The 22,050-nt window shown below is 27.0% G+C and overlaps 2 protein-coding genes and 1 pseudogene across 2 annotated transcripts; 1 reads left to right on the forward strand and 2 right to left on the reverse strand.

The window, feature by feature from the left end:
* Positions 1-1,722: 1,722 nt before the first annotated feature.
* On the reverse strand, positions 1,723-5,278 carry LOC132935053 (zinc finger MYM-type protein 1-like). Its single transcript, XM_061001504.1, has 10 exons — positions 5,194-5,278; positions 4,921-5,094; positions 4,529-4,711; positions 4,162-4,405; positions 3,878-4,073; positions 3,464-3,791; positions 3,141-3,393; positions 2,772-3,026; positions 2,414-2,673; positions 1,723-2,242 (listed from the first exon to the last, which is right to left on the reverse strand). The coding sequence occupies exons 1-10, from the start codon at positions 5,269-5,271 to the stop codon at positions 1,880-1,882; spliced, it is 2,334 nt and encodes a 777-aa protein (XP_060857487.1). The 5' UTR covers positions 5,272-5,278; the 3' UTR covers positions 1,723-1,879.
* Positions 5,279-8,575: 3,297 nt separating this feature from the next.
* LOC132935884 (protein PFC0760c-like) lies at positions 8,576-22,046 on the forward strand. The gene is made up of 19 exons (XM_061002520.1): positions 8,576-8,855; positions 10,954-11,150; positions 11,845-11,993; positions 12,347-12,537; positions 12,602-12,605; positions 12,678-12,815; positions 12,892-13,115; positions 13,179-13,231; positions 13,295-13,393; positions 13,457-13,555; positions 13,619-13,693; positions 13,756-13,845; positions 13,908-14,147; positions 14,205-14,323; positions 14,384-14,514; positions 19,822-19,911; positions 20,074-20,283; positions 20,423-20,653; positions 21,545-22,046. Exons 1-19 carry the CDS (start codon positions 8,853-8,855, stop codon positions 21,686-21,688), a joined length of 2,487 nt encoding a protein of 828 aa, XP_060858503.1. The 5' UTR covers positions 8,576-8,852; the 3' UTR covers positions 21,689-22,046.
* LOC132935297 (zinc finger BED domain-containing protein 4-like) lies at positions 15,880-19,790 on the reverse strand (annotated as a pseudogene).
* Positions 22,047-22,050: the final 4 nt, after the last annotated feature.

Below are 22,050 nucleotides of genomic sequence, written 5' to 3' on the forward strand. Positions count from 1 at the left end.
TTAGTGTGAATTTGTGCGACAACAACCAGAATTCGTGCGACACCCGTTATACTCGGAAAAATCGTTTTTTCATTTTGAGCATTTCCCCAGCCCCCCCTCATGGAAAAAATTACAATTTTCAAAATTTTCTTTTGCCAAACATTAGTGCGTCATTAGTGTGAATTTGTGCGACAACAACCAGAATAGTATAAGTATAGTACTTGTGTACATTTTAATTGAATGACAAAACAGTTTTTTCCATTTTTCAAATCAACTACCTGTATTTTCCTTTATTTCCTATGCCCATACTATTATGTACTATACTTGTGTATATTTTAATTGAATGATGATACAAATATAAAATACATAAAACGTAGGTAGTATACTATTTTATTCCTCTTTTACGTAATACTTAATATACCTTCCATTCTAATTTATTATTTATACACATTTTATCATACCTTTTTTTATCCAATAGATAATGATAAATACTTAATATACTTGCTTACAGTCTCTTCCGTGTTTGAAATTATGTCATTGATATTTGATATTAAACCATTTAATTTATTGACGTGAATGATGTGATTATATTTTTAATACCAAAAGTCCGAAATGTAAATTTATCATTTTCTTTATAAATCTATATCAAATATTTTGGTAAGAATAAAAGTATGTTTATAATATTAATATTTTTAATTATTAAATAATCAAATTTAAAAATGAAATAATACAGGACAAAAACAGTAAGTATTACATATTTTAAGATTGTTTAAAGGACAATACAACTGATAATAATTTTTTTTTATATATTTTTATAAAATATAATTAAAATCGATAATTATTTTATTACCATAAAATTTACCACAATATCATATTGAGAAATACAGAAAATAAGAAAACTTAACTTTACAAAAAAAAGATCAAGGGGGATCTATCCCTCTACACCCCCCCCCCCCCCCCCCCCCCCGTAAATACACCACTGAATACAGCAAAACTTTCATATATAACGAACTTCTATTTAACAACATTTTCCGTTTAAAGAAATATTTTTGAGAGCCAAACGAAATAAGAACCAAATTTATTCAATTCTATTTAACAAAATTCTCTATAATACGATTTTTTTTTATGTCCCGTGAGACTTCGTAATATGGAAGTTTCGCTGTATCTATCAGTACGACAATATTAATAAACATTTGATTCTTCAACAATAATTAAATTATTTACCGAAGGGTTTGAATATATACAAACACTTTAAGGGATACGAATTTCTGCAGGATCGACAGTATAAATTTAATATAAAATATATTTTAATACGATGCTCTTGCTTTTCGGTCGGTACCTACCTACCTTACCTGCCTAGTGGTCGGCGGACCTCAAAGTGGACCTCCAGCAAAGGCTTCTATCGACGAAACTAGTAACTACCTAAATATACACTCTCAGGTCGCCCGGAGTCTAAACATATATACACTAGCAATCGCTGTGGAAAGTATAGTCTCCGGCTTCCTGAGAGTTTCGTAAATTGTTGTATGTCATTAATTATTGATTAATGAACTAAGGCGGCGTTGCCAAAGTAATTCGCAAGAAGTTCCGAAAACGTCGAGCGTATTATATAAAATCGATGGGTTTTTCAGTTCTTACTTTTTGTACTTATTGCAATTTTCCGCTGTCATAATCGGGATTCTAACTTTCTAAGGTGAGATGCATAGGCGCAATTTGGGCTGAATTTATGGGGGTGCTAGATTTATGTGGACCAAAGAAACCCGTGTGGGGCTTCGCCCCCCACACCCCCCTCATAACACCATTCATGCATTCATAATAATACCTGATTAATCAATAATTATTAATATTTGAAAAATAAATATATAATACAGGTAAATACCTTTTTTATTTTCATTAAATATTATACTAAAGATATACGCCTTTGAGACATAGCAAAATTATTTATTATTTTATCTTTATCAATTTTATTGCTTAGATCTCTCTCAATATTAATAACTGACAAATCTGTAAATTTTGACTGTTCCATGCTTGTCCTAAGCCAATTCTTTATTCGGCGCATAGATGAAAAAGACCTTTCACAAGTAGCTGAGCTTATAGGAATAGCTAATCCTACTTGAATAAGTTTAAACAAGTTTGGAAAAACATCTTCAGTCACCACTTTCTTTATTCCAAGTATATCAAAATCCAAATTTCTATTATGTAAACAATTTTTTGTCAGCAACATTTCTGCTTTCAATGATGTTAAATCAATATCCACAACATCCTGAAATTATATTATCCTCACATGATTATTTTATTTACAAAATTAACCTACATTACATTAATCACAACAATATATTATATACATGGTTGTTAGGTACCTATTTATAATTATTATGAATTCAATTAATGAGTTATTATTATTTAGTTTATATATAATTTACTAGTTACGAACCTTGTAATGATTGATGAAATATGAACCTTTTTCAAAATCCATTTTCATAAACTGGTCTAATGAGTTAGCTAAAACTAAACTTTCATCCGAAAAACGGTATTTTAAATTTACAATAACAGCATCAATTATTTGAAAATAAATGATTTTCCAATGCTCTTCAACAGTTCTACATTCTGTCTCACTTTGTGTTCCAGTTAATGTCTCGAGATTATAACTCTGCAAGTGACGTGGCTCTTGGCGTTTGCGTTTAGATTTTGCTCCTAGGTAGATAAAAGTAAAACCATTAGTACTTAGGTATTAAAAATAAATATTAAATATACATTATTTCTTGACACATTTTTAAATTATTAATTCTTACTAGAGTTTGATAATTCCAATGTTATTTGGTTTAACTGTGCAAATTCCTTAATCTGTTCCCAGAGCTTAAAAAAACCATCTTCATTCCTCTGATTTTCAAAAGTAGAAATCACACTTTGTATTACACTACTCGATTTTCCCAAGGTGGCAGATTTAGATTGAAGTTGATTGCTTAAAACATTTATAATGCTTAACACTTCATTCAATATGTGAAGAACTATTATAAATTCTAATTTATTAATAGAACTTAAAATACCTACAATTTACAAATCAAAAAATTGAACATTAATATTATTATTTTATTTAGTTTTATAAATGAACCTATATAATATGTAAATAACTATTTTAAATGAAAGTCCTATAATAATACCTAATGCACGTGCTACATCTTTATCAATTTGTTCCTCAATTTCATCGTTAAGAATATTAAGAATGCTGGAATAATTTTTCAACATTGCAACACAATTTTTATATCTGCACACCCATCTTGTGTCACATATTCTTAATAAATTTCCTTTATTTAATCCTAGATTGCTTTGCATTTCACATAACTTTTTATTTTTTGATGGTTGTGAAAAATGTACATATATTGCTTCAAGCACATTAAAAACATGTTTTGCACTCTGAAAAATATAATAACACATATGAAATGAATATCTACAAATCTATAAATTTGATCTGTTTTTATATTACCTTTATTGTCTTACATGTATCTACAACTACTAAATTAAGGCGGTGTGCCATACAGTGAGTGTATACAGCGTATGGATAGTGTTCTTTAATTCTTGATTGAACACCGCGTAAGTGTCCGGACATAACACTAGCACCATCATATGATTGTGCAATTATTTTGATTTTGGACATAGTCAGTTTTTGTTTTTCAAAACATTCAAACAGTGCAGTAACGATATTGTTGGAAGTTTGTCCTTTTGAAACATCAACAAAGCATAAGAATCTTTCATATACATCCAAGTCAATGGTATATCTTACACAAATTGACAATTGCTCTTCTCTATAACATCTACAATAATACAATTGTATAAACGTTTATAAATTAGAATGCATTAAAAAATAGGAGTTTTATAAAAAAAAATGCATAAAACAAACCTAGCTTCGTCACACATTAAAGCAAAAAAACCAATCTTATCAATTTCTTTGACAATAGTTTCTCTTATATCTTCTGCACACAATTTAATTAATTGATCTTGAATAGACCAGCTCGTATAATTTGTTGCTTCATCAAATTTGTTTTTGAAATCTGGCTGATAATTTGATAAAAGTCCACATAATTCCTTAAAATTGCCTGAAAATTGTTATGTATATAGAAATACTCTTGAAAAAATTAACTTAATTAAATATGAATGCAGTATAAAATAAGTTTAATAAGTAACCTTGATTTAGAGAATCTGCATCTTCTCTGTGGCCTCGGTAAGCAATACCTTGTTTTCCCAAAAATAATATTATGTCAATAAGCGTACCAATGTAGGCACGGTTTTTGGCCACTTGTTCCTTATAGCCGCTACACTGCTTCACCATAACAGAACCAGATTTCTTACAAGCTAAGTAGCCATTCATCTTAGATAGACAAACTAAATGTCGCTTTGTTTTGGTATGTTTTTTCAGTTTTTCATTAAGCTAAATAAAAAAAAATTAAATGCATGTCTTATGAAATATAAAGTTTTAATAAATACCTATCCTTTAAAGTTTGATATATTTTCTTAGTAATATTGTCAAAAATAGTTAAAAATATACACTTACTTTTTGCCAGTTCGAAAATCCTTTATTTGTCCAAACTTCGTCAATAAGTTCATCAGCAAACATTCTACATACATAGCAAAATGCTGCATTGCTTTTTATACTATACTCCAACCAAGTATATTGTTTATACCATTCGCTACTAAACGATCTGTTTTGCGAACCAAATCTAGTTTGTTTATACACCTACATGATAATATGATTATTATACTACAATATACACAAATATAAGTACCTAAATTAAATAGGTAGGTATTAAAATTACCTTACCAGCAACTATAAATACCTAATAAATATAATATCAATAACTGAAAATTACCTAATATTTTTATTAAATGAGGTATATTTATTATTAGTACCTATTCTAGGTTTTACCTAGTGTTAAGTTAACTTACATTTAAAACAGGACGGTAAGGTCCAGTTGCAAGATTTCCTAAATCAGAATGTTGGAGTTCATTTTTGTTGTGTTGAAATGGAAATGTTTCGACAAGATTAGCATCAGTTTGATTCACTATAACATTTTTTTCTATAATTTCAATATCAGGGTCATCAACGACCTCAGAATTCAACTAAATAAATTTAAAAATATAAAAAGAATCAAAATCAAAATTAACATTATGATGATTATAAAGATGGTTTTTCTTCATTTAATAAATATCAAAACTTACTTCTTGGTGTTTATCATTATCATTTTTTGACTTTTTTTCAAAATTGAAAATACTAAAAATCTTTTTAGTATTTTCCATAATAAAATTTAAAAACAATAACAACTTGAGTAGGTAATTAAAATAAAATTAAATATAATTTAAATTAAATAAAATATAGGAAGTTAATGAGGATAAACAATAAAACACGTTACACGTACGTCGCACACTCGCACAGACTTAACGATTCGAAAAATACGAGTATATGATTATGGTCTGATGGTGCGGCCTGTGTGTTTTCACAGAAAAAATACAATCAGAATGGTCACATCGAATCGACAATAATTGATTATGAGCGTTCTATTTTTAGACGGTTATTTCTATTTACCAGATTAGCGAAAGACATTGATAAGCTGTTACTGGCTACGACCACACTACGACCTACGGATACGGGCTAGTATAGAGATATCTATCTTTATTATCTATGTGTGTATCAGGATCATATTTGATATTTTATTTTATACAATATATTATACCTAGGTATTATTACTATAATTATATAATATATACTACCTATATAGGTAAGTAGGTAACATAATTTATATTATTATTTATTATTATTATTATTATTATATAAGTCAAATCTTAGACATTAATTTATCCTGTTGTCTATGACATAATACGTGTATAACCAATAACAATTAAATGATGCTGTTGAAAATAATTTGGGGGTGCTAATATGAATTTTGGGGGTGCTAAGCACCCCCAAGCACCCCCCAAATTGCGCCTATGGTGAGATGATCTCTTCGTGTGGAAACTGTGAAATGGGTGCATGATATTCATAAATCATATCACGACAACAGGTAAATTTTGAATAGGTGCCTACCATGAGCGTAAGTTTGGCAATTTTTATGAGGCTTTATTTTATGTCAATATACCGTATACTTAAAGACTAGATAATATAGTTATCCATGAAAAGTATAACATAATATTATCCATGGCTAAATATATATATATAATATATTATTATAAATAATATATTTATGCTGGATTGCCTAAACAATTTATTAAATTTAATGGTTCACTAAAAATTTAATGGACCAATCACGGGCCACTAAATCTTGTCTAAGGGACCATTAGCTCACTATTGATTCATTAAATGTTTTGTGCAATCCAGCATTAGCCATGATATTGTTTATTAAAGCATGTAAAATTAAATTACGTGATGGAAAAGGCTTGATAAAGTGCGATGGCATATCCAGTAAAAACATTCTGCAGCATTTATGAATTCTGCGTATTACTTTATACATATTTACATAATATGGAATTTATTTCCGAAGTCCATAACATTCTAAACATATTTGATAAATATTATAATATTATAATTATTACTTATTATATTATCATAATAAATGTAGGTACGTAATACTTTTTTTTTAATCTATAGAATTTATACAATCTGTACATAAAAAAATATACAATAAGCATAACAGATATTGATTTTTAGATTCTGAGCGAAGCGATGAATGTATTGATTCTACAATGATGTGTGTTTTTTTTTTTATTTTTTTTTTTATTTTTGTGTCTGTCATCACCTTTTAGGACAGTAAAAGTGCTTGGATTTTCTTCAATAGTAACTTTTCTGATAGGAAAGTGAATCTAGTTGGTACTTTGGGGGGTCAAAAGTAAAAATTTCCCAGTAGTTTTCACAAACGACGTGAAAAACAAAAGAAAAATTAAGGAAAAACGGGAATTTTTACGCAAAATCTGTTTTTGAGAAAATCGATTTTGGTATTTGGTGTAACTCTAAAACAAATGACCGTAGGGACATGAAATTTTGACTGAATGTTTATATTAGCATTTTCTATACACAATAAAATTTACAAAATATTTTGACTCTTTTTGAGCTGTTTACGGCCATTGTCAGTTTTCAATTTTTTTAGTTTTTTTTTCTATAAATATCAATAAAATTTTATCTATTGAGTAAAAAAGCTTGAAAATTTAATAGAAGGCTCCTAGGCTATTGTTTCAAAGGCAGATGAAAAAAATTAAAAATCCTTAGTCACAGTTTTTAATTATAAGCATTTAAAGTTCAAATTTTGACAAAATACGGAAAAATCACGAAAAATAGCAAATTATTTTGATGAGAATTCATAAAAATTTTTCTTTTTAAATCTAAGATTTGAAAATGTAATATAAGATTACTCATAAGTTTGTCTACCTTTATCAAAAAAAAAATGTCTAGAAGAAACTTAAATTAAATTTTTATGAGCGTCTGAAATTTATATTTTTACAACATTTCATATTTACTCGATTTCTCATGTAACAATTTTCTTATTTTATTGTAATTAAAAAACGAATGACTGTAGATACTTGAAAATTTCACTGAATGTTTATATTAGCATTTTCTATACACCATAAAATGTTGAAAATATTTTGACTCTTTTTGAGCTGTTTACGGACATTGTCAGTTTTCAATTTTTTTAGTTTTTTTTCTATAAATATCAATAAATTTTTATTTGTTGGGTAAAAAAGCGTGAAAATTTAATATTAGACTCCTGATATATCGTTTTAATAGTAGTTGAAAAATATTAAAAATACATATGCACAATTTTTTTTTTATAAGCATTTAAAGTTCAAATTTTGACAACATTTATCAAATTTATAATTTATTAATTATTTTGTGGTTAAAAATTTATAAAATGTTTAACTTTTATGGCTAAGGATTGAAAATTTAAAACAAGGCTCCACGTTAATAGGTTATATATAAATTACTTTATTCACAATAATATCATCAAATATACTTGGTAAAATCATAGGCTGACTGACCGTTTTCGCTCAGAATCGTTTTTCTTATACAATGATATTATATCATTGAATTCAAATTTAACACCATCCATTACAGTGACCCACTTGTAACCTACCGTACAGCAGAGCGACATCCACTTATCCACCTTTTTTTTTTTTTATTATAATATATTATGTAGTAGCAATGTGGCATGAGGGAGAAATGTAATACTAAACAATTAAATATGATTAACGATTATATATTAATAGTATATTAATTATTTATATATATTTATTTTAATAGTATTAAAAAAGTTATACCTAATATAAACTTGCCACATTCTAATATTAAAATGATTGAAACTCACACACACGGAGTAGTGATATGCACTTACCTAGTCACCCATTGTTTGTAAAATTGTAATATTTCACTACAAGTACGTTTTTATTATTTTGGAGCCTTGGAGGTAAAAAAAAATGTATGATTATGAAGTATGAATAAAATAATGTACACGAATAATTACGATGCCCACACTGGTCGGTCTTATCATATTTAGTTCGCCACTTACTGTTCTTTTGCCCGCCAAAATGTCGAGTATTGCAATAAGATAACAATTAACAATAGTCAGGACATTATTCATTTATTCGATACTTCGATTATTCAATTGACAATTTTTGATAATTTACTTCACTTTGCTAAACTTCCTCAACTCGCGCCCTGCCGTCTTGCACTCTTCCAAGTTCCGCTAGTTTTTAGCGATTGCCGAAAATTTAAATAATCAATACTTAGTACAAACTATCCGCGTAGTATGTGTATTGAACAGGTATTTCCTAATCACTGATTTCCAACAATATCGGTTTTCGATCTATTAAGCCGTAACTTGCAATCCAGAATTATGGTAAGTATACATATTAGTATTGAGTATAATAATATATTGTATATATTTGCTCAATGATATTAGTATACCTATTAGTTAATATTATGTTATTGTGTACATCACAATATGACTGAACAAATCGTTTTCGGTTGACGTGTGGTGTTTCAAATTTATCTGTGCAAATTCCTCAACTAAGGAAATTAGATTGCCTTAGGTACTTAAATGCCATATGAGATTTATAATAAATATAGTAATTTTTGTAATTAATATATTATAACAATTATAAATCATAGACATGCCTAAGCAGTAAACGTGTGTAATATGAGTTATTTTATAATATAAATCGTTTAAATTATGAAATTATACTATAATAATTGATTACATATATAGGTAGTCTAAATATTTGTGTTATGGCCCTACACAAACACTATTATTGGCAGATTCCTACTGACAATAATATTGATCGTGTAATGTGATTATTGATGTACTGCCACTATAGAGAAACAAAATGATGAGTGATGTTTGATGTTTGATAGAAAAATAAGACATTGAGTTGTGAATTTTTTATGCTGATGACCAGACTCGAGACTTCTAGCACTAATAAACCATGAAATATGCGCTATAATATGCCTAAAAAAATGATAAAATATGCACTGTAATATGCTCAATAAAAAAATTTATTTTAAATAATTTTAATCCTAAATATTCCCGAGTATTTTTCTTTTTGTCGTCCATTGTACATGTATGATTTCTTCATTCTGTAAACATTTTTGGTAAAATTCAATGAATCAGTAAGTAAATAAATATTATAGTTATTTATAAATTATAAATTTTAGTTTATACCTTGAAGATTGCACTGTATTATTACGTGTTTGTGAATATTTTCAAATTTGAACGATCTTCTATTATTGGTCAGAAATGTTTTGTACGTTGAGAATGAACGTTCTACATTGACTGATGTGATAGTGGCGAACTTGAAATATGGAACATCACTACTAGAAATATCATTTGGAAAACCTTCAAATTCTTCAATGTCTCTTATACCCAATAAAATGCAAGACATTTTTTTCAAAAGTGATAGACCAGTATTTTTTTCTAGCACTTGTTTTAATTTTGACTGTATTTTCAATCCAATTGGACCTCGTAGAGTTTCAAATGATTTTTCTACATCGTTAATTATTTTAATATAGTCAGATAATAACAACCCATGTGTTTGTAATTTTTTTAAAGATGTAGTAAGAGACAAAAAATTTGATTTGATGAAAATAAGATCTACGTCTATTCCGTTTCTATTGATATATTTTTTCGCATCTTTGATGCTGACTGCATCGTCATTGTCAAGTAATTCAAAAATAGAACGAATTGTGCTTAAATCACCGCAGTAATAATTTGCTGCATTGATCCAGGTACCCCAACGGATAATTACAGGCTCTGGAGGTAGACTTATTTCAGGGGCTTTGGATTTGAAAATTTGAACGCGACTCGGTGCTTTTCTAAAAGTTTTTTTAACGCTGGCTATAACCTTATCAACTGATTAGATTATATTATATTAATACTTATTTACGGTGTAAGGACGAATAAGCGTCTACACTGAACTTAATGTAAACGTTTTTACATTTTACTTTTGTAAAACCTACTATTAAATTCCAGTCAAAAAATGTGATCATCTCAATGGTTCAAGGTTGTTCCATAGTTGAATATTGTCAAAACATAAGTTGTTAAAAAATAATTTATCCTCGTATACTTACTTATAAATTACAATTTTAATCATATTTAGTTTTGTTAGTTTAAATATTTTAGTAAATTGACCTGGTCAATGTTTTTAGATGTTACCTTTAAATTTAAAGCAGAAGGAAGTACGATCACTGGATGGTTTCTTCCCTCACCCTATTCATGTTCTAAATTTATTGTAGTACATATTAGTATTATGCCCTTTTGTATAGATTGTATGTTCTCTAATAAAAAAAATAAAAAATAAAATTTGATAATATATTGGATCACTAATATTAAAATTAATAAAAGTAAAAGTGAACTGCTTAACATAAACAATAAATACATTTTTAATTTAATTTTAATTTAAATCTTATTTTATACTCACATTTACATTATTTTTTTTTAGAAGTCATCAAATAATAGTAAGACAAATATAGATGATATAAGCAGAGAAACTCAACGACTGATTAGTGATAGCCATGTGCGTTTACCATATCACAAACCAAAACAAAAGTCATTAAAAGACTTCCTTAACAGACAGAAACAAGCAACCGAGTATCATGTATCTATAACAGGTTCCAAAAAATTACTACATAAAGCATGGCAAGTAAAATGAAAAATATTGAGTTTAATAAATAATAGTTACCTAATGCATAAAATCTAATTTTGGTATGGTGTATTCAGTTTTAAGAAAAATGTACATCCATTATTTCTAGAACATATTAAATGTGTTGAAGAATACATTTTTCAACTAGTTCCCACTGTGGGAAGTTTTCCATAGCAAATGAAGGGTAGTTTTGATTGAGTGAGCATAGCAACCGTGTATTATAGTTTTGTCGTTAAGTAGGACTTTGAAAGTTATAATTATTGTAATTTGTGAGCTACTGTGATATTTCATAATGTATTATTTAATTGTTGATAATATATATGACTATGATATCAATATACATAATTGTAAACATTTTTACTCAGCTAAAAACTATTTGGGTGTAAATTATATGTTTATAGATTTCGGTGTGTAAATTACTATTTATTAATTTCTGAGATTATTTTAATCATTATTAATTATTAGTTTGACTTCATTAATCAGATATTAATTTTACCGTGTTTTGTAGAGATAAGGCTAGAGTTAAAAACATTTCTAAGTAATTTTCACATTTTAAAAATAAATTTAATAATATATACATATTCATAACCTACAGGTCAATGATAACATAATACACAATATACATAATATAATGTAATAAATATTTTATTTTCTTATTCTTCATTCATTTATTTATGTATATCGATTTAGGGAATTGATAGAAAATAAAGAACAAACTGTTGAAAAATTTTATAATGAAGAGAGTGTTCAAGAAGAAAACAATGAAGAAGTAGCTTTGGATAATAGTAATACTCAAGCAGAAAATAATTTTTCTTTAAATGATAAAAACTATGACAAAGGTTTGAAATAAATTTGAATTATGTTTATGTAATACGTTTAATTGGGATACCACATAAAGGGGACAAACGCTTAATGAGGACATTAATGACAGTATGTAATGTATTGTATGTAAAATTATTCAGTTGATTTGGACAACAGAATTTGATAATGGGGATGAATAGATCACCGCCCGATGTGTCCCAATTAAGCGGATTCAATTATTTATATTATAATAATTTTGTAAATTTAATAAGCCATTTAAATTGAAACTACTAAAATTACCTATAAAATAATATATAATATCTACCTACCAGTTTCTTGAAAAAATTAAAATATGAATATTTTTATAGTATTTATTTGTTGTGTTACATAGAGATTACTTTAAATGAGAACCATAACAATAGTTTATCTGAATTTAATGACGATGAAGAAAATTATGACACTAACTCAATCATAGAAAGTGAATTATCATCTGAAGATGAAGCAATTGATGATGATGAAGATAATTCTAGGCAAGGGAAAAGTTTGTGTACAGAAGAACCTCTTACTGAAGATGAAACAGAGGTTTGTATAAATATGTTACTTTCTTTATTCAATATTTCTATTAATTTTTTTTTGTTAATTTCAGAAAGGTAATGACAACTTAAAAAATAATTAGAATGTAACAAGTAAGTTCATTATTTTTAATCATAATAATATTATAGACACTGAAGACAAATTAAAAAGAAATATAGTTAAAACATTCATTGATGATGAAGCAGAGTCGTCTGAATTAGATTGTAGTTCAGATGATGAAGACAATCGGTCTAATAATTTTAATAATGAATCAGGAGATGAAGAAGGTAATACAAATATCTAATGAAAAAATAAAAAAATTTAACAACTTTATTGTTTTGTAAAATATTATTTTTCTTTTAGACTGTGATATAGAATTTTCTAAAAATAAGAAACGTAGATTAGTTTTATTATCAGAAAGCAGTGATGATGACATGGACACTAGAGATGAAAATCATTCAAACACAGAAATTAAATTAATACCAAATTTATCACCTTTATTTAATGATTCTGAAGCTATTGCCTCTACACAACAACTGATGGGTTTTTGTTCTGGACAATTCCAATCCCAACAATTGGATGCTAAGGTTTTATATACAACTTATATTTTTTATGTCACTAGATAAATATATTATATTTTATATTTACAGGAAGGTTATAGTCAAGAAGTAGATGATTTTGAAGATAATTTTGATTCTGAAGTGTAAGTCAAATATTTATGACTTATTTTTTAAATATATTATCCGAGTAATATTTATTGTTTTAGAACACAAAACGGCGCTGATAGTATTTTAAATGAAGATGATGCTGATGATAATGTATCTCTCAAACTAGTTTCAGCTAAAGACTTTTTTGTTGATGAAGCGTAAGTTAAATATTTATGACTTATTTTTTAAATATAATATGTGAATAATATTTATTGTTTTAGTTCACAAAACGACGCTGACAGTATTACAAATGAAGTTGATGCTAATGATGATGCGTCTCTTAAACTGGTTTCAGCTAAAGACTATTTTGATGATGAAGCGTAAGTTAAATATTTATGAATTATTTTTCAAACATAATATGTGGGTAATATTTATTGTTGTAGTACACAAAACGACACTGACAGTATTACAAATTCTCTCAAACTAGTTTCAGCCAAAGACTATTTTAATGATGAAGTGTACGTTAAATATTTATGACTTATTTTTAAATATAATATGTGAATAATATTTATTGTTTTAGTTCACAAAACGACGCTGACAGTATTACAAATGAAGATGATGATGTATCTCTCAAACTAGTTTCAGCTAAAGACTATTTTGATGATGAAGTGTACGTTAAATATTTATGACTTATTTTTAAATATAATATGTGAATAATATTTATTGTTTTAGTTCACAAAACGACGCTAACAGTATTACAAATGAAGACGATGCTGATGATGATAATGTGTCTCTCAAACTAGTTTCAGCTAAAGACTTTTTTGATGATGAAGCTGAGTTATCTGAATCAGACTGGAGTTCTGATGATGAAGATAGATTAGTTGGTTTAAATGACAAATTAGAAGAAGAAGAAGGTGACAAGGATAAGCTAGATGAAAATATTGTTAAAGATGGATTAGACAAGATATATATGTATGGTTATAAATGTAATCATTTGGGCTTAAACTAATGTTTTTAAACTAAATTTAGGCGCCAACTTTTGGACGATGATAAGCAGCAAGTAACTGCACTCAAAGAAATGCTTCTTGAAGATGGTGAATTATATTCAGAATCTAACCGAAAAAGAAAATTTCAATGGGATGATGCTGGTTAGATTTTAATTTAGTAATATGTTTTCTTTATTCATAATATTTTTGTTTCCTATACAGATCAAAATGATGTAAAAAGACCATTATTCTCAGACAATGAAGATGATAATGAAGATGATGTATTAAGTGATGATGACAAAACGGAACAGTGGAGACATGAACGTTTCAAGCGTGAATCTTATTTATTAGAAGTAACAATATATTATTATATATCTAAATATTAAAATATACAGGTTGGAACAGAAAGAACTGACAATATTTCAAAGAAATGTTTCTTTTATATAATTTATAAACACTCACTATATTTATAGTATATAATTTTTTTTAAATTTGATTCTAATCGTTTTAGACAATTTGTATATTATAAGAACAATTTTGATGGTAAAAACATTTATCTAAGTTAAGTAATTTATTTTTTAGAATTTTTTTAAAATATTAATAATTTTTTTGGAGTAAATTCATTTAAAACGTAATAATTTTTTTCAAAATTATATTTTTGGGAATGACATGAATATATTTCTTAGATTATATATTATCCATATAATGTTCACAATTTTTATCACACGTTTAACTAGCTTCAATTACTTTTATTTTATTTTTGTCAGATTTTTCTGTTACACTGAATTTACTGAATTTATCACGATGATCTGACATATTCAAATGTATGTTAAATTTAAAATTCTAAGATCTTCCTGGTACACCTTGTATATCAACACATTACAGTTTTATCCGTTTTACAAGTAAGACATTCGATTATCGTATGTTGTGCACTTGTCCATCAGGTCACATCCGAATAGTCACATCAGGTTTATTGTAATAGATTTGTTACATGTTATATTTGCCTGTCTGGAATTAATCAAAATACTGCTTTGATAACTTGTACTGGCTGTAATAAAAATACAGTTCATAGTATTTCTAACTAAATTTCCAAAATACTTTGAGTCATTTCAATAAGGATTGTAATTTTATAATATTAATTCAACTTACCGGCTACTAGTGGTGGGCATATCCGGATTTCAAAAATCCGAATTATTCGGATTTGTCAAATCCGGATTTAGAAAATCCGGATTTCACGGATTATCCGGAGTATCCGGATTATTCAACTCGATTTTGCTGTTCAATGACTCATTTTTATATAATAATAATATTTTAATTCTATAATATAATTTTCAGACATGGGTATACAACATTTTGAACGCATTTTAAGTACTAGTGATGTTTTGCGCTTAGCTGTAATAAAAACAATTACTTAATTATGTAAATGGTTTTATTGAAATTTTTAAGCACATTTTTATTTGTAAAAATTAATTATTATTTTTTTATACTAAAAAAAAAAAAATGTGAAATAATGTAACATAACATTTTATATAATAATTATTAAATAATATCTAACAAAAATCAAAATAACAAAATAAATACTTTATAACATAGCAAAAATTATATTTAATCTCACTAGGTAAATAATATATATTAATAATTCAACAATAATTCATACAAAACAGTAAACAGTAACAGTAAACATATTCATGCATATTACTTAAATTATTTTTTTTTAATTAAAAATTATTATTTTGTTTTAAAAAAACTAAGGCTGACAAATGGCATGGTGTAATTATATTTTGGGGATAATATATTACCGGCTGTTGAAAAAACTCTTTCTGATGAAGCAGAAGATGCTGGTATACATAATATTTGTTTAGCTAATACGGCTAACGTTGGATAAATGTTTTCATGATCTTTCCACCATGCACATGGATCTGCATTATGATTTATTTGAAATTCCGCCATATACCTTGAAAACTCGTCAGTATCATTATTTGGTTCTTCTTCAAGTAATTCATCAAGTGCTGTGCGTTTTTATGTAGGTATACGTACATCAGTATTTCTGCTTAACAAAACCATTTTTGAACGTACTATTTGTTTAATACGATTTTTAATATTTTCGGAAGATTCAAATGACATATTTTTGTATCTAGGATCAAGTATGCTAGCCATTTGAGTGATACTAATTTCTCTTTCGCAATCGTTGTCAACATCAATTTGTACAGAAAAACGTGTTGATAATTCGTGAATAATGGTCTCTTTGAATAGAGTTGAAAACCTACTATCTAGATTATTGGGTTTATAATGTTTTACAATAAGACTTTTAACAATTGGTAAAACCTGAAAATAAACACAACAATTTTATGATATTTACAAAATAATAATTATTGTTGAATATTAATTATACTTATAATTTTTAATCAACTTACCATTGATATAGTGACATTTTGATCAGCACATAAAACTGTTGTTGCTGTTTTTAATGGTTTCAATAAAGTAACAAGTATTTCTATTTTTTCCCAGTCTTCTTCTAGTAATTCTTGATCTTTCGCGATCTTACTATTAAAAAGTGTCCGATCAGACATAATGACAACTACAGCTGAACGAAGTTCCAACAATCGTTCTAACATATCTAGAGTAGAATTCCAACGTGTAGGGCAACTTTGTACAAGATTAAGTTTTTTGCACTCTTTCTCAGCTAAATAATTTTCTAAGGCATATGTTCTTTTAGAAGATTGTCGAAAACTAGCAACAATTTTTGATGCGGTTTTTAATAAAGGACGACATGTATTTAAATCTAAACATTTTTTCACAGCTAATTGTAGTGTATGAGCAGCACAACGATTTGAATAAATATCTTGATCGTAAAATAGTTTTACAGCATTTGAAATGTTTGCAGCATTATCATGACTAATTCCCGTTATTTTATTATTTAAATTCCAAGACTCAATAACATTCATAATACTGTCTTTTAAATTTTCAGCCGTATGACTTTCTTGTATTTCTTCAATTGAAAGAGTTACACTATACAATTTCCAATTATCATCAAAATAATGAGCAGTAAATGTTAAATATGAATCAATTGCTGTTGATGTCTAACCATCAGTTGTTAAAGAAATATAATTAATGTTTTCTATGATATTTCTGATACTTTGTGATTTATCTATATACATTTTTTCAATACGTGTAGTAATGCATTTTCGCGATGGAATAGTATAAAGTGGCTCAATTGTTGAAATTAATGAACGAAAACCTTTATTTTCAACTGTACTAAATGGTAACATATCAACAATTATCATTTTGCAAATACTTTGCGTAATAATTTCACATCGATTTTTATCTAATGGTCTTGAATTTCTTTTACAAATGTTATCGTTATGGTAGTGCTTTTTACGTTTCAAAGCAGGGCTGATTGTTGATGAGGAAGTTGACTGAGAAGAAATGAAAGTTGAAGATGTTGAAGCTATTTGTTCATTATCGCTATTGCTCTCATTACTATCAATTTCTCTACAAAAAAATATTTTGGGATTTTTAATCTAGTGTAATAACAATTATTCAATAATTAAAATTAAATAAATAATGGGAGCGTCGCAAGACGTACCGTAAAAGTGAGAACTATATTTTCAGGTTAGATATTATGATGACATGGTATGATAAATGCAAAATATTATTACAATATAACAATCAAATATACATATATGTCATCTTAAAATTAATTATTTTCTACTAATACAATGGTAACACTTTCAATAGCTCGTGCAGGTTCTACATTAACTTTTAATTTATAAATTATCACATAAATATTGACTATTTTCTTCGGGTTCAACAGCAACGCTTTCAATATTTGGTACAAGTTTAACATCAATTTTATTATCATTTACGGGTTCAATCGTAATATTTTGTCAATTTTCTAGTGAAATTGATGAAACAATGGGCTTATGATAACTATAATACAATATAAATGTTTTTGATTCAAGAGTATCGATAAATCCAGAGAAAACTGCATATAATGTAGTGCCATATCTTGTTGTAGATTGCAAGGGATCATTATTCATTGTCATATTATTAGATTACCTTGTTTTATTAAAAATCAGTATACTGACGGCAGCAGTATATTATTATCAGGTAGGCAATCTATCTGCGGTAGATCGCGGACCCCGTACTGTTTGTACCTAAGTGTATGATTTAACTGTAAAGTATCAAAGTTTTACCAAGTTTGTTATTTTTACTTAATTCCGCCTAAGTTGGATTAATATAATTAAATAATACAAAATCCTAAACTAACCTAACCGTACTAAAATACAATGAAAAAAACCAAATTTAACACTCTTTAAATTAGCCTATCTTCTTACCAGAGGTCTAATCTACGCACAGACATTCATTTATATACATAAATATGTATATTGACAAAAAATAATAATAGAAATCAACAAACGTGCCAGATTAACCAATAGCAACCAATTATATATTTATTTACGCGGACGTTCAACGAAATAGGTCCCCAATTAAGCGCATATAGCACATATTATAGCGCAATAAAGTTCTCACTTTAATAACTAATTAAAGCATAAACAGTGTAGTATTAATAACATGCTTACCCTGTATGTTCTTTAGCGTGCTGTTCTTCATTAATTTCGTTTGCAGTGGGATTATGCCACCGATTATAATGCGACCATAAAATAGATGTAGATCCCATATTTTTTAAAACGTCGTTGCATACAGAACATATAGCAGTTTTATTTGAAAAAAATTCCAAATTTTACTTGGAGGCATTATAGTACAATTATTCAATGTTAACACGTTTGATGCAACAGAAATACTATTCCTACAAATATGTCTCCACTCTCCACTTGATATTTTTCGATAATTCTTATTTGATAATTGTAAAAGAACATGTCCGAGTAAACAATTATATCGATAACAATTATTGTTGTAAGATAAATTTAACTTATCTTCAAAAAACCTTTTTCAATAACCATCCGAAGGTTATTCAGTAAAGATTAATTAATTGGGTATACACACTATATACTATACTTATCTATTTGAAATGTATACATTTCGAACGATTTTTATGATACGAACTTTGATATAATATAACATTTTGTTAAATTTTCATTATAATAAAATAATTTATTTTACCATACATTAAAAATATTTGTAAGTCTGAAGTCACATAAAAAAGCAAATCCATAAATCCGGATAATTCGGGAAATCCGGATAAGAATTTGATTCAAATCCGGATTTGGATATCCGGATATTCGGATAATTCAGATATTCGGATTTCATGCCCATCCCTACCGGCTGCCATATTAATAATAACTAATAAGTAATAACAATATAAATTTAGTATAAAATATTAATGACCGACAAATCATCTTCTCTCAAAATCATTTTTCCTATTTTATCATTGAATTTAAATTTAACACCATCCATTGCAGTGACTTGTAACCTACTGTACAGCAGAACAACACCCACATACCCGATTTTTTAATAATTAATTTTGAAAAAAAAATATTTTGTTTCAACGACTGATTCAATATCCATGCTTTAATAAAAAAAAAAAAATAACTCGGATCAGTAGATTTATAATATTAATTTACTGATAAAACAGTTGTACACTTACATATATTTATAATGTATAGTGTATATTATATTTTTATCTTTATTTTTTCCAGAAAAATAAATACTCTGATGAGGAAGAAAGCGATGAAGAATCAAATAATATTTTACAGACATCTATATCAGTTGTGAAAAAAACCCATGTAGTATGTTTTGTATACTAAATATTTATACCCTTGTTTTATATCTCCATACAAGATAGGCCACCATTATTTCTAGTTTTCAATGATATTTAGTAATGTGGCCCACCTTGTATATATACAAACGAATGAATCAATAATACATTTATTTCAATTTTAATATCATAGGTGAAGTATAAAAATGGCAAAAGTAAGCTAATATCAAAAACATCCGATAGTGAAAAAAAAAATGAATCATCGGAAATAAATGAAAATACTGATGAAACTGATCCAAATAGTCAAACTTTAAGTACAAATTCAACTGATACAATTAAAACAAATAAAATAACAACCAATGATTTTGCTGACCTCCAACTTGTGAACATAATCACATCAAAAGTAAGATATGTTCATTAATGATAATTAATGTATACAATTTAAAATAGTGCAGTGTAACAATATAATAATATACTTAGTCTTTTACCTATATTATATTAGTTTCAATATCTGTTTTGAATAAATCATTAATATTTTCCAGCATAACAAATGTATAAAAGGATCATTCATGAAACGGACTGGTGACAAGTTGACTAATACATTGTTGTTCGTAAATAAAAAAACAACTAATAATGATGGCCCAAACCCTAAAAAGTATGAAGAAAAGAGAGAAATGAAGTCATTGAGTACAATCACAGCCACTGCTACCAGTAATCCATTTGCGTATTTGATGAGAAATGACAAAAAAAATGAAATTGGTGTTGATTTAATGGTCTGTATTATTTATTTACTGTACTTAAGTAATTTAAATTGTTGAATGTTATTGTTTACCATGTTGGTATAATACTATAATATACCAACAATTTTACTTTTAAAATATTATTTCTAAGTTCATATATTTTATAATTTAGGTAAAGGTAACTGTTATTATTATATGTACTTTGATATTCAGTAGGTCACTGTAATGGTTGTGTTAAAGGAAAATGCAATAATAAATCATTATATATAATGAAAAACTACTCTGAGTAGAGATGGTCTAACTTTTTAACTGTTTTGTAATAATGGTTGTTTAATAACTGTATTAATTATAATATTAAAACTTTGCAAAATTTAAATTATTTTAACCCTTTATATGTCTCTGGTAGCTATATTTACCAGACAGTTTTATTTTTCTGCTGATGAGTTATTGGTATATTATTTTACCACTTGATGTAACGGGAAATATAATGTCATACAAGTGGTAAGCCTGTACGCAAACGTTATTGTTATCAGTAATCGCGTTAACATATCAAAGTGGTAAATTATTATACCACTGCACACTTATTTTTATTACTATAATTTTACCACACTCAAAAAATTTATTAAAATATACATGTATGTGATTCTGGAAAAAAATTTGGGCTCAAACAAAGCCTTATGCCCTATAGTAATTTAGTAATTGAAAATATCTACTTTTGAACCCCACATTATCTACCGCAAACAACCCTCAAAGTATTTTATCAGAGCATTTTTTCTTCAAGAAAAAACGAGAAAACACCCATTCATTGTAAAACAAGAGTATACTATTATGTATATTGTATAGCTGTGCTGAAAACCTTAAAAATAATAAATAAATCATCCTACAAACGACAATTTGGTTAAAAATTACTTTTTTACTTTGCAGAAAATAGAGAAAACAGATAATACTATCAATCTTAGTAAAACATCTATGAGTGTTAAAACAACCTCACAGCTTCATCAAGAGAAAATTCAACAAACAGCCAAACTCAACAAATCAACCAACAGCATATTGAAACAATTTGAATAATGAACATGTAATTTATATTTATGTATTCAGACAGTAACAGGCTAAGATAGTACTTTAATCTTAAATTTTGTATATAATCATGTTTATTTATGTTTTTATTATTTCAAGATAATTTAAATTTATTAAACTACACCAAAATGTTTTACAAAACTAAGTACACTTAATTTGTAATTATATTTAATATCATTAATAAATTAAAATTATTTATGTTTATAAAATTTAAATTTTGTTGTTTAAGTTGAAAATATATTATCAACTTAAGTAAAAAAACTGTCAAATCTAAACAATACAGTTTGATTAGAAACAAGTGTAGCAATAATTTAAAACTGTAAAAATGTCTTGTTTGTTTTTCACCCAGAACA

This window comes from Metopolophium dirhodum, chromosome 1 (genome assembly GCF_019925205.1).
Source record: "Metopolophium dirhodum isolate CAU chromosome 1, ASM1992520v1, whole genome shotgun sequence".
NCBI classification, from domain to species: Eukaryota; Metazoa; Arthropoda; class Insecta; order Hemiptera; family Aphididae; genus Metopolophium; species Metopolophium dirhodum.